General features: G+C 42.0%; 1 protein-coding gene across 2 annotated transcripts in view; it reads left to right on the top strand.

Moving 5' to 3' along the window:
- The first annotated feature begins 1,724 nt into the window (after positions 1-1,724).
- NMT2 (N-myristoyltransferase 2) overlaps positions 1,725-14,192 on the top strand; it is a 64,004-nt gene continuing 51,536 nt past the window's right edge. Inside the window, exon 1 of one of the 2 annotated variants that reach the window (XM_087825082.1) lies at positions 1,725-1,834. In XM_087825082.1, coding sequence (XP_087681208.1) covers positions 1,725-1,834 — 110 coding nt within the window. The remainder of the gene's footprint in view (positions 1,835-14,192) is intronic. The other variant, XM_087825100.1, reaches the window with a different exon arrangement.

Below are 14,192 nucleotides of genomic sequence, written 5' to 3' on the forward strand. Positions count from 1 at the left end.
GAGGAAAGGAGAGGAAGAGAGAAACATTGATGTGAGAGTGAGACATTGATCTGTCTCCTGCATGCCCCCTACTGGGCATTGATCCTAAAAGCTGGGCATGTGCCCTGACCAGGAATCCAGCAGGCAACCTTTGGGTGCACAGGACAATGCCCAACAAACTGAGCCGCACCAGCCAGGTCTGTATTTTAGAAATCTTTTTAGAGACTCCTTCAGGTAGGCTATAGTTACTAATCTAATAGACTTGGTCAGGACCCTACTGGTTACCCAACCAGGTTACAGTTACCCAATTCTTCATGTTTACGGGAATGAGCTACAGGAAACTCAGTGATCTAGACTTGCCTTTATCCTAAAGTTTGAAGCCAGAGGCCACATGTGACTTTCTACCTCAGAAATAGTTGCAATTGTGAAAGGCAGTATTGTATTTCCTTCGTGTTTTGGCCCCATTTGGCACTTCTTACTGAACCTCAGCTGGCTCAACACCAGTCAGTCATAAAAGGCTGGCGGACTTTGAAATTGCTCTGCAATTTTTGTCTTTAGTTACTTCTATCACATTGCATTTTAAGGACATAGACCCTGCTTGTGTGTGTGTGTGTGGGGGGGGGGGGGGAGGGCACAAAATGCTCCCAATACCTTCTGCAAAAAAATTCCAGGTGGTCTTTAAAAGTCTTTCTTCCCTCATTGAGTAGTTTCTGATAACTATCTTTCCATTGCCTCTGTAAAACCTTCCATGGTGAGACCTTGAACACCACTCATTACAGGAAAGCCAAGGAAGGGTTGCCGTGTACATATGGCAACAGCAAATAGGAATCTGAACTTCACCTGCCTCTTAAGTTGCAATCCATGGAGCACCTCCTTCCCCTCCTGGGTTTACAGGAAGAGATCATTTCACCTTAGAAAGCCACAGACTTTTGGTTGGAGGTCCAGGTCATGACTTTCATTTGGGGAAGCCCCAGTGATCTGCCAGAAACTGTCCAATCCCTGGCATAACTCCCCAGCATCATGGACAACATCCCCCCCCCCCCCCCCCCCCCCCCTCCCGGCTGTTGTGGTCTGAGCCTACTGTCTGCGAAAACAGGGGCAGCTCCAGAGTTTTCCTGTCAAGAGTTTGGGGCTGCGAGCCTGGTTGGACGGAGGAGGTGGACAGGCTGGAAGCCCTGTTTTGACGTTGACTTTGATTTGCTACTGTATTGGAAATTGAGCTATACATAAATTTTTAAAAGGTGCACATGAAGGGTGGGGTGGAGAAGGCTTCTGGAAACCTCTTGACACTCCTGGTCCCGAGTCAGAAATCTCCGCAGTGGTTAAAAGAGCTCGCTGTCATGTAGAGAAGTAAAACAGCGCGGCCTGGGGTCCAAAACTGAAGGCTCGCAGCCTTTGGCATCCGCAGGTTGCGGCGTTCAGACGCCGGCGCAGGGCTGAGGCGCGAGGCAGGCTCGGGTCCCAGGGCTCGGCCCCGCGCCCCGCCGCCGGCTCGTGCGCTCAGCTCGCTCGTCCCCCGCGCACCGCCGTCTCCGCCCCTTCGGCCCCGCGGCGCGCCGCGCGCCGACCCCAGCCCCGCCCCCGGCGAGGTGGGCGGGCCCAGGCGGGGGGCGGGCGGGCGCCGAGGGCCTGGGCTCGCAGAGGACGGCGGGCGGCACTAGAGGGAGCTGCTCGCGCCGGCGTCGCCGCCGCGCCGGCCCCACGCCCGCGGCCCCCAGCGCCGCCTCCGCAGCCGCGCCGCCGCGATGGCGGAGGACAGCGAGTCTGCGGCCAGCCAGCAGAGCCTGGAGCTGGACGACCAGGACACCTGCGGGATAGACGGGGACAATGAGGAGGAGGCTGAACACGCCAAAGGGTAGGCGCCCGGTTGCCTCGGGCTCCGCTGGGATGCGGGTCCGGGGGCGCGGGCGGCGCCCGGCGGCCGGTCCGAGGGGGCGGGGGACCCCGCGTGGGTGCGCCGGGCGCCGAGCCCGTGGCGAGGTCGGGTGCGCGGCTGGCGGCGCAGTGGCGCGGGGGAGGCGAGGCCCAGTGGTGGGCGGGGAGGCCGGGGCTCCGGGCGCGGGGACGGGCGACGCCGCTGTCACCTGCCGAGCGGCCCGCCGGCCCTCGCGCGTTCCCGCAGCCGGCCCGGCCCGAGGGTGACTCTGTGGGACCTAGAGGAGGCGCGGCCGCTTTCCCTTTATGGCGGCCGGGTTTGTGGGAGTCGTCATTCTGTCTTCGCTCCTTGTCATCCTCTCCTGAAGCCCCTCCAGACCCTCCCACCCCTCCTCCAGCCGCCGCCACTACCAGAAATAAAAGAGGAGCTACTGGCAGGCGAGTGGTTTAGATTTGCCCCTGCTCCTGGAACTGCGGAAAGTTGTGTTTCCCCTGCGGCCCTCGCCTCATGCCCAGCCGGACAGGGGACGCCCGTGGGGTCCCGGCCTGGCCGCCTCCGGTGTCCGCAGGGTTGCCTCGCAGAGCGCGTCTGCAAAGCTCCCTAGGGCAGGTCCGATCCCCCGATTTAATGTCGGTCTTGGGGTCAGCTCCCGCGGCCCTCACCAGACCCAGCTTGCTGGGACAGCTTTTGATCTTCAAGGCCAAAGGCACAGTGCGTTTTCACACCTGATCGGGTTTCTCCTGCCTTTTCACAGGCTCCCTTTTCTCCCCCGCAGATTTGATTTGCTCTCCGTGGGAGAAAAGATTGCTTCCGGTTAAGGATGGTACTGAAGTTCTCTTTTTAGGGGCGAGGGATCATTTTAAATAAAGATGGTGTTTGCACCACCCTTTTCCCTGTTGGAGTCAAACTATGCGCAGGACAAGAGCACTTCATGCTGTCCCTTAGAAGTGCGATTTTGCAAACCATGGTGACTGATGAAGAAGTGGGTCAGCTTAAAACCATGATATGGGAGCCCTTAGTCACAGATGGCTTATTTATTCAGTTCATGCAAAGGATTTTTTAAATGATTGGTGATTTAAAGTGTAAGGCATTTGCATTCTACTTAACGACTGCTTGAAGATTTATTTAAGAAAGGAACTTTTCCTGAGCTTTAATGTGTTAGAAAATATTAAAAGAAATCAAGGAAAAGAAAAGCTGGCTAAATGTATATCCCATTTTCTAGTCGCTTTTTTAATTTATTATTTTTGCAGTGAATACTTCAGTGGCAGCTGCAAGTACCCAATGTTGTAATTCCAGTTTAGAATGCTTTTTTAAAAGAAAGGAAATTCTACTGAGACTGAGTTTTGTTTATGCAGTGATAGAAATTTGCCCATGGTAGGTGTCTAAGTGTAGATAGGTTTTTTTAAACAGTAGCAATGGCCAGAAATGGGCCCAGATGCAAATGTGATAAATTACCCCAAAATTTCAGCACCTTTTCACTGTCTTTCTGGAGCAAAGCTAGGACTTTCCCCTCCTCCCCTATAATTTCTGTTTATTGTTCTTGTTCTTTTGAAGGTTTGGTTAGTACTTCTTTGCTTACACAGCCAAGAATGTCCATGGTAAAAACAATTAGTCGTCTCTCTCCCTGTTGATTGGGCCTGTCCCCAGCAGCCTTGCTTTGCTGTAGGCTGTGTGAAGTTCCCAAATTAGCACCCAAAGTCATCTCCATGCTCTCTTCAGTTTTTAGTTTTGTACATCAGCACATTAAATATATGTTAGCATGCTTACTCAAAATTTAGGAATGCCCAGTAGCCTGAAATGTTTTAAACCAGAGCAGATAACATAGCTCCTAGTAGGAGAGATTGATACAATGGATTTATAGTAGTCTATTAAGATATAAGGAGATTAGTAAAAATCCAAGTTGCTGTGCTTATTGAACTGCTTTTTTGCATTTAAGTTTAGATAATATCTGCCAAATGTGGGGGAGTAATTGTGGGTTTTTTGGCTGTGCACTGATGATATGGCTCAATAGAAACCTAGATTTTTTTTTTTTTTCTTAAGTAGCTCACATTTGTAAATGTAAAAATTTGAAAGACTCTCCTTTTCTATGCTTAGCTTTATTCTCCACCAATTTAAGTGACAAAGTGCCTTTGGAGAAATGAGTAGGTAAATGCTTTACCTTTTAAAGGTGAATTACTGCTTTGAGACCAGTAGGTATGGGTCAGTGCACAAAGCCATAATTTACTAAATATTAACTGTGTGGCCTGAAACAATTAATTTACCTTCACAATTGAATATAATGTATTTACTAATTGTTTCAGATATATTAAGTTAAAACTAGAGCCTCGAATTAAAGGAAACTACCACAGTAGATTATTTTACCCCCAATGTAAATATTATTGTGTATGCTTTTCTTTCATTTTCTTGGAATTTTCTTTATGGACTAAAAAGATGATTTCATTTTGTGGATAATGCTGGAAGTTCATGAATGAAATCTGATTTATGTTCAATTAAAAGCAATGGTTTATGTATTATAAAATATTTGCATCTCACTCTCTTTATATCTTATTTTTCATGGAAAATGTGTTCTTTGTTTAGCTTTTTGGCCCACCCAAGTACGAAAGTGGTGTATCACTATATAAATTCCATGAAATTCCAAAAGTCATGGGGGAGGGGAGGGATTGTCTGTTTTAATTAGACTATATCCAAAGAAGTGTAGTTTTTATTATTTAAAAATAATATGCAGCAATTAGAACTAGACTAACAGAGGGTTACCTAGGAAGATCTTTTAAGTAACTTGCTTTAACAAATGATTTACAACCAGAAGTAAGTAGGTCTTTGTAAAGGTCACGAGGGAACTTGAAAACTTTCAAGCAAATTAAAAGTTCTAAGGTAATCGTGTTTAAAATACTGTGATTTTCTTTGCAAAAACTTTCTACCTGTAAAAAATGAACTTCAACTGTCTTCTTGTCCTTGCGCCATTGATAGACATTTTCTCCATTTGTCAAATACATTGGGCCATGGTCATTATCTCTTATGCAGCCTACCATCCCACATTAAGCACAGTTATTGCCCAGTATTGGGACAGAGTCACACAGTTGGCCCCAAATAAATATTAGCATTTAAGTTGGCAACAAAAACAAATCTCTCTCCTTGCTTTACCAACACAGATGTTCAGACTGCACATTTCCTAGACAAATTGATGTTTTTCATCTTCTTTCAATGCAAAGAGGCTTTTCCTCAATATTCACTGTGGTGGAATAGGAGGCATGTGCCAAGAATATTTATATAGGGAATAAAATAAACATGTGAATATGCCTTTGTTGGCAGATAAATGACTAAATTATTCCCTGGGATAGATATGAAATAGTTTTTAGTATTCAAGGGTTTTATATTTTTTTCTTAGAAAAATTAAAGAACTGGTATTTGGCAAAGATTAAAACTTTGGAATTATTTTAACAAAGAACATAATCTCTCTTCTCCCATCCCCAATTTAGGGAGGGAATAAAAGAACTTATTTTCTGTGCAGTATTTTGTAACTCCTGACTTTCTCCTTGTAATGTTGAGATTAGCTGTGGGACCCTTCGTAGTCAACCATGTGGAATTGATGGGAAAATGCAAAAAAACCCCCTGCAACTCTCAATCAGTTTTTCTGTTTTTTCCTCTTTGTGATGGAAAATTTAAGAGATAATTTCAGGCTGCCCTTTCTGAAACTTGATCTATTATCAACTGTATAAATCTAAATGGAAAGGTGTGTTAACAGCCTTTGCCCAAGGAACCTCCCCATTTCAAGAACTATAGTTTGAAGTTATGAAATGTCAGCTGAGACTTGAATTTGAAATGGTGATACCACCCATGGCCCCAGAACAAACCCTTCCAAGAGCTTGGCTAAGCTACAGAAAGCTTCTAAGTATAGAACACATACTGTGCCATCTTGAAATTGCTTATTGACACAACTATACACAGTAAATACAGGATGTCCCCCAAAAATGTATACACACTGTAACAGCTGATAGCTCAGTTTTGAAAATGAAATGTATTTTAATAAACACTGCCTTTATAATTATTCAAAGTGTGTATATACATTTTTTGGGGACACCCCAAATATAGGAGTCACTGGTTAACTCAAGAGATTGGAGCCAAATTCTGTACCAAGTTCAAGAAGGAGGTTGGTTGATTGGTTCATTGTTATTCCATCTGAAATATGTTAATAACTTTTACTCATTATAAGAGTAAAATATGGTCATTAAAAATTCAAACAATGAAGTGTATAGTGAAAGCCCCTTGGTATCTTATTTCCCAGAGATACCACTATTGACAGTTGAATCAATTCACATTTTAATATATGTATAAAGTGTATATTTAACATAAACAGGATCATAGTTTATGTAGACTCATTTGTTGGCTTGTATTTTTCATTGACTATTAGTGTTCTTTGCTAGAACTTTCTATGATGTTGGACATGTCCAAAACAGAGGTCACTAGCCATTTGAAATGTGGCCAGTGTACCTAAGCAACTGAATTTTTAGTTTTATTTCATTTTAATTCATTTAAATTTAAATAGCCCAGTGTAGGCAGTGGCTATCATATTGGACAGCTCACATCACATCCTGCCTCTGAATTTTATAAGCTTTTGTGGTACTCAGAATACTTTTATTCTTTTCTTGTCTTTTGCAGAATATGTCAAGTTTTCTTTGGTGGTTTAGAAGCTCTATAGCCTATTTTTGTTCTTCAGGGAACTATCTTTAAATTTTGAAGAAGCATGATTTATCTGTGTTTCTCTATCAAAGTCAAAAATTAATCATTATCCAAAATATTCTACTGAACAAGGCAAATTGTGTAGAATGTTTTGACTTTCCCTTCCTTTAGTTTTCCTAGATTTTGTTGAAATAATCTGGAATTTTAATTCTGTGTTGCTTCTTTTACTTTTGGCCTTATATCCGTGAAAGCTTTTATCATAACGATTACATTATATTCACATCCATAGTATCAAAAACATCTTAGACTTTCCTGACAGCTTTACTGCTTTTATTGCTTACCACTATTCCTTGTAAACCACACTGTCTTTTTTTGAGCACTTTTTCTCATTTAATTTTTTTATTAGCGTATGCAGCTGATGCATTTTCTGAATTCTTATATGTTTGAAGATGCCTTTCTTTTGCCCTCATGAATAAACCACAGTCTGATGTGCATGTAATTCTATGATAATCATTTTCCTTCAATCTCCATAAACATTGTTTTATTATCTTCTAGCCTTTAGTGGCACAGATGTTGTTTCTCTGCCAGTCTGCTTCTCTATCTTATATAGGAAACGTTATTCTTTCGCTTAGTCTTGTTTTGTTTTTAGTCTAATAGCCTCTAGGATTTTCTCTCTGTCTTTCTATAACCCAAGGGTTTCCACATACTTTTACCTTCTAGGATCACTCTTTTCCTTAACAGATAAACAAAATGGCTCTGGGTCATACATATTGATGGGGATTTCTTGGGGACTGAGGTTTTTGTGTTCCTCTGGCACATCCATGCTGCTGAAAGCTCCCCCATCACTAGCTCCTAATGTCTTGGGCCCCTTTAGTATTTCTCCTTAGATATTTGACCCTGGCTAATACAGTTAGCTGTCTTTCATCCCCACCCCAAGACCCACTAATATAAGCCACTTGCTTGTGCACATCATTTACTGATGGTTTTGTAAATGAGGGAGGGTTTGGTTATAGCATAGGGCAGGAAACAACTTCAGGTTCAACATCAGACATCATTGGGCCCTGTCTTCCTGCAGTGTTCTTGGGAGTTCTCTCTCCCTTTGAGGATAGTCCCTTAATTGTCCAAAATTCAAGGTCTAGCTCCACTGCCCTTTTCTCCAAAAAAAATTGAAGTGATTCTCTGTGCAGTATATTGTTACTTCTGTGCATTATTGAGATTGACTGTGAGAAATTCTTCTCCGCCTCTTCTCCAAATTCAGGGTCCAGCTCCACTGTCCTTTCTTTTATGAAGCCTTCCATGGTCATTATAGCCAAAAGTCCTCTAGTCTTTACTGAATGGATCTTTCACATGTTACCTTTCTACCAGTCACATCCCCCTGTCCCCATCTCCCCAGTCATCTTCTCAGGCAGATCATTGTTTTACTGCAAAAGAATCTGTGACTCATGGAGATAAGTGACTTGTCCAGGTTCACATGGCTGGTGAGTGGGCAACAGTTTTTTGTGTAACATCATTTACAGACTGACTCAAAGAAGGTTTTATTTTTATTTATTTATTTATTTTACTTTTTTTGTTGTTAATCCTCACCTGAGGATATTTTCTCCATTGATTTTCAGAGAGAGTGGGAGGAGAGAGAAACATCGATGTGAGAGAGACACATTGATTGGTTGTGTCCCACACACATCCCCACTGGGGCTGGGGATCAAATCCGTAACCCAGGTATGCACCCCTGACCAGGAATTGAACCCATGACCCTTTGGTGTGGGGGCCAACACTCCCACCACTGAGCCACACTGACCAGGGCAAGAAGGTGCTATTTTAAATATACAGTAGGTTACCTCAAAATAAAGTATGGCAGAGCTATATTAGAATTGGGACCAGCAGTTCACAAATTCACAGTATACCTATCTCTCTAGCCTTCCTTCATTAGTCAGCTGCCAACTCCCTGAAGACTGTTCCTTGGTTCACATTCTGCAGAAAGTATCTCATTGGTTTCTGGTCAGCAAGGCTTGGTCTAGTCAGCTGTGTAGAGGGTGGGAAGGTGGAGGGAGGGGATTATGTGGTACTATAAGGCCACTTAGGGCCACACCTGTAGTGAGGTCTGTAGTCAGAAGCAGTTACCACAGAAGGAGATAGTAAACAAGGCTGGCACCTCAGAACATGAGTGTTTGCCTACCTGTCTGATTGCAGGTAGACTGTGAGCATGGAGATGTTATTCAGTCTCCCATCCTTTCAATATGTGGTACATTGCAGTCTCCCATCCTTGCAGTATCTGGTACATTACAGCCTCCTATCCTACATTGCTCACATTGGCAGCTTAATAAAGATTGATTGAATGTATTCCAGGAGTTCTTAGTCCCCACTGACAAATTGATATCTAATTTAAAAAATTTCTTCCTATGTGCATTACGAATATATGAAGTGTTTTCTTTTTCTAATTCTAATCGAAAGAACTTGGACTATAGAGTTTTTGGTTGTGTGCGTCCTATGCTGTATAGGACTCAGCATGGTAAAATAACAGCTAAGTTTTTGAACTCCTGTTTTGCTTTTCCTACTTTGCATACACAGTTTTTCTTATTGAATCATTATAAAAGATGAGGAGACTGAGGCTTATTCAAGTTTAAATAATTTATGCAGGCCACATCTCAGATTTAAACTTAGACCTTAGGCCTCTCACTGACTGTAAACTGTTGCCTTTAGAGTAAACTGCGTGGTCTCATGGACCATAAATAAACAAAATAGAGTAATTTGTTTGATAATGTTTCAAGGTTATCTCCCCATAAGTCCTAGATTGCCAACTTGAGTGCCTGTGGAGCAAAATTCACCAGTGTAATGGGTACACTAACGCCAATGAATTTAAAAATAAATAATTATATTTCCTTGTTTTAAAAAATATTGCAGCTTGATTAGAGAACTGTTTAAGTGTCTCTTTAGGTCTCTTGAAGGACTACTTTTAATTATAGCATCAATACAGTTTGGAGTGAGATCTCTTTTCTTTTTTTTTCTTTCACATCTGTCTCTGGATTAGGTTCAATAGCTGCCCGAGTGTAGCCTCGTACATATCAGCATCATTTTCCTGGTGCCCCCCTCCCCTCCAGCACTGCAGTCATGCAGGCCTCCACAGTGTCAGTTTCCTGTAAGAAGCAAATGGGCTGGGGAATGGTATTGAGCATCTCTGGCTGACAGCACAGCTGGAGGAAACCTCTGCAGCAAGCAGGTACCCAGCTCTCACACCCTGCCTATTTAGCACTTGAGATGGGCGGGTAGTGCTTTTCTTTTTTTTTTTACATTTTCTTTTTCAATTACAGTTGACATTCAATATTCTTTTATATTAGTTTCAGGTGTACAGACAATTGTATAATTTACAAAGTGATTCCCCCAAATAGTTCAAGTACCCACCTGGCACCATACATAGTTGTTACAGTATTAGTACCTTTGTGGGCGTTTTGAGTCCCTGTAACTTAGTGGCCTGTTATACTCTCCCAGCGACAGGATAAAACGCAGTGTACAAGTCACCTGGTGGGGGTCCCTTACTGACTTGGGATTTTAACCTTATAATTTCTGTTTTGTTAGCACATTGTGCTTCTGTTACTGGCTTAATACACATACACACCAGGGAAATATGGGCTCCTTTATTCCACAGCTGTGTTCACTCAGTGTTCAAGTTCATGTAGTACTTTCCGAGAGGAAAATGGTAATTCAGTTAATATGATAATTTCCCATAGTGTCTTCATTTGATTTTTTTTTTTTTTTTTTGGTGGGGAGAGTAATACTTGTTCTTCATTGCCCTTTGGGTACTTACTAACATATTATGGAAAATGAAGAAGGAACCAGTGAAAGAGTTTTGTTTTGTTTTTCCAAATGAAGTTTTTTTAAAAAAATTCTTTTTGCAAAAGCACATCATTTTTAATATAGAATATTAGACTGTATCCTCAAGGAAAAAGACAATGCTATGGTCTATTTATATGTGCATTTTTCTAGTCACATATGCTTAGTAAATTGCAAATATACCATCCCTATTATCCTGGAAGTTCCTGCTTGTCATTCTGTATACCTTGAATATCTTCCCAAGGCATTGCAAAGCCCTCTCCTGATCATGTGAAATTGCTGGCCCATCCATCTTGTGGCTCTGTAGAGAGTATCATCATTTGCTTAAGGCAGCTATTGTAGGGCCCCTTCTCCAAAGCAATGCCATTTTTTCCTGGAACACAGAGTGTCTTTCTCTTCCCTCCCACTGGCTGGAGTGTACATGTGTTCAGCCCAGCAACATCCTGGGGATGGCCGAGAGCAAAGTAGAGGGAACCTGGCCCATCTTCTTTTTGCAGAACCCCGCCATGAGGGAAGCTGAAACTTTCCCATGAAACAAAATTAAAATGAAGCTCCTGTGTCAGATGCTGCTATTATTTTGGGACTCTACTCCACGTAGCCTGACCTATATGCTAACTAATATTACATTTGTATATTAGCTTTGACTTTGTCAATACCTTAATTTTTAAATTATTTAGTATTTTGAGTAGGTAGTACGAGCATATGGTACAAAATTCAAAAGGCACAAAAGGGTATCCAGTACAAAGTAAGTCTCATGCTCTCAGCACTGAGTTTCCCTACCATAAGCAGCTACTCCTGCCAGTTTTTGGCTTGTCCTCTGGTGGTGGTCTCTACATATCCAGGATCACGTGTGGATGCACACTTGTGCCTACACATGCATTCAGTGCTAATGGTAGCATGCTCTTCCATTGCTGCTCCTCAGTTTTTCACTTAGTGTATATTGGAAATCATTAAATATATCAAACCATATAGACCTCATTTTTTTTTAAAGACTGTATGTTATATTGTTGAATGGTTGTATATTATTTTTAATCTGTCCTTGATAATAGATTATGAGGTTATTTCCAATCTTTCCATTGTAATAAACAATGCTGAAATTAATATCCTTGAATGTATATCACTTCTCCAGAATATCTTTTTTTAAAAATTTCAGAATATCTTAATATTTTTAAATCTTTTTCAGCTAACACATTTAAGGGAGGCAGTGTGGTATGTTGAAATGAATATTAAGCCAGGAGGCAAGAACCTCTGTCACTAACCTTCAGTTTGATTTTAAAAGAGTCACTTAGCCTCTCTTCATGTGTGTCTTTATCGGTGAATTGAAGAGTTTGTCTCTCAAAGTCTTATGATTTAACAAGTACATACTTTATCCTGGGTCCAACCCCTACCCTCGGGGATAACTGAGTCTGGGAAGAAGCTGGGCTGAACACAGGCTAGTGGGTGGACCATACACCTTGTGCCTCAGGTGGCCATCATGCCTCATTGCTCTTGAATTAATTTTCTGCTGTTACAGCCCAAGGGTAAGGGAGAAAATGTAAATGTTGGCAAAAGAGAGACCCCAGTCAGTCCTGCATTCTCTCTTGGCTTGTCCTAACTTTAAGCTGTTCCTTGTAGAAACCATCAGCCCATTTCTCTGAGCTCTGGGATGTTTCTGTCCTTGTCTCTTTTCTCTACCATCCCAAACTAGACCATGACCTTTAGCTCCCTTCTGGATTTGGTAGGTCGTATCCTTTTGTGTTTGAGAACTCTGGGTTCACTTCTGAGATTGCCAGTAAAAAGTGCCCTCTGCACAGCCTCACCCTTGCCTGTGACCCCTCACTTTGCCCATTGAAGTCCTGTTTTCTGTACCACTAATGACCTTTGTTCTTGGTCACATGTCACAGACGTATCTCTAAGCCCTTCTGCTCAATTGCACTATCTTGTTTTCTCTATTCTAGTCATTCTTTGCTCCTTCTGAGCCATCTGTCCCTGGAATCCCTTAGCCTGCATATGCCATGGATCTGTTCCGAGTTAGGAACTGACCATTATCTTATTACTATCGTGGCCTCACTGCTCCTCACAGATTTAACTGCCTGAGATGGCAGTTTTCCTTCCATACCATTCACAGCTTGCCCCTTACTTCTTCACAGGATTTTTCTGGGGGGGGAAAAAAGCATAATTTTTTTTGCCACACTCTGTAACTACAAGGATTTTCATCTGAATATGGAACATTCCTTTAATGAAAGAATTGACGAGGTCTGTGATCGGCATTGGGACATAGAAAAGAGAAGTAAGAAAAGAAAATTAGGCAAGGAAATTTAGAAATAGGAATATAACTTTAAAAGCAATAGGAATATAGGAATAGAATATAGGAATATAACTTTGCTGACACAAATTAATATTATTTAATATAAAATGCTAATGCAATATTGAAATGAATCTTAGCCAGAAGAAAGATTTTTATGACTTATCTTCCCTTAATAAATTCTGAAGGGCCCAGAAGTGAGAAAAGTCATATAAGTAGGAACTAGTGTATATCAACCATTCTGTCAGAAACACATTTGTGAGCATGGGTGACCAAAGGCTATGGGAAATAGGGTCATTTTTTACTAATTTGGACTATCATGAAGGATATACTCTGCCAATTCCCTCAAGCCTTTTTTAAAAACATTGATTTTTCTAATTGTTCTGTTCATCATTTCATCTTTAGGAACAGTTTTACCTAAGAGGCAAAGAAGAAAGCCTTTAAGAAATTTGTTTGTTAAATAGCTGAACAATTCGTATTTAGTCTTTCAATTATATGTAATGATTTTAAAGATTCATGAAAAATCTCTTTGGCATTTTAAATATGTCCTCCTTTATTTTGATCTTGGACCATCTGCAAAGATAGGTCTTACCTCACAAACTAAACTTCACACTAGACTAGTTTCTAGCCAGTGAGTCTTGATAAAATTTTATTATGATTTAACATTAACTCATTAGAATTGGGTTTTTAGGGGAAGGGGCATCACATTTGTTTGTCAATAATGTAATAATCATGGAAAGAGAAGTCTAATGAAATACAACATATCTTCTCACATTTAGATTATGGTAAGAGTGGAAAGAATTGAAAACTTGGAAACAGCTCAGTATCTCAAAGAGGGGAATTAGTTAAGAAAGTGTAGATCAGAAGAAGGCAGCCAATGGAGTCATCCAGGTTTTATGCCAGCCAGGCCTGGATTGAGTCCGGGGCTTGTGATTCAGCCACTGCCCTGAGGCAGCCACCCTCTGTTGCTGTCATCTGTGTAAATATTGAAGTTGCTGTCTGACCCCACCACAGTCTCTGCCCAATGCTTCAGCCTCAGCTGCAGCCACCTGCCTCCTTGGTTGATCTTTATAATGATAAAGGTTATTATCGAGTTCTGCCCCTCACTGGCCATAAACTTTAGGGCAGCTTTGAGCTCTGAGCTTTCCAAAGACTTCTCCAGGACTTTCTTCTTTGACCAGAGATGATGTGACTTTGAAGAGACTCTGACACATGTTTTCTACGTCAGCCCCAAGAAGAGAAGGGACATGCTGAGAAACAGATGAAGCTACCCAGCCTATGGGACAGTTGAAATCTTACTTTAGGTCACGGCTGTACTGAAGCCAGATGCTGGCAGCTGCAAAGTTTGCTTCTTGCTCTGGGTTGTACGTTACACTTGGGGAGAAGATGGTTGAAGAAGTCATTATGGGAATTGCATAGATGAGCCACTGACAGAAACAGATTCACTCATATAATTTCTTCAAGAACCTGCACTGCAGGTGGAATCCATTATTGAACTGGGTGGCCACATGATCAGCTTGTGTAAGATGGGTGCCCCTGACCCAGCATGAG

Source organism: Miniopterus natalensis, chromosome 1, assembly GCF_054644295.1.
Source record: "Miniopterus natalensis isolate mMinNat1 chromosome 1, mMinNat1.hap1, whole genome shotgun sequence".
NCBI classification, from domain to species: Eukaryota; Metazoa; Chordata; class Mammalia; order Chiroptera; family Miniopteridae; genus Miniopterus; species Miniopterus natalensis.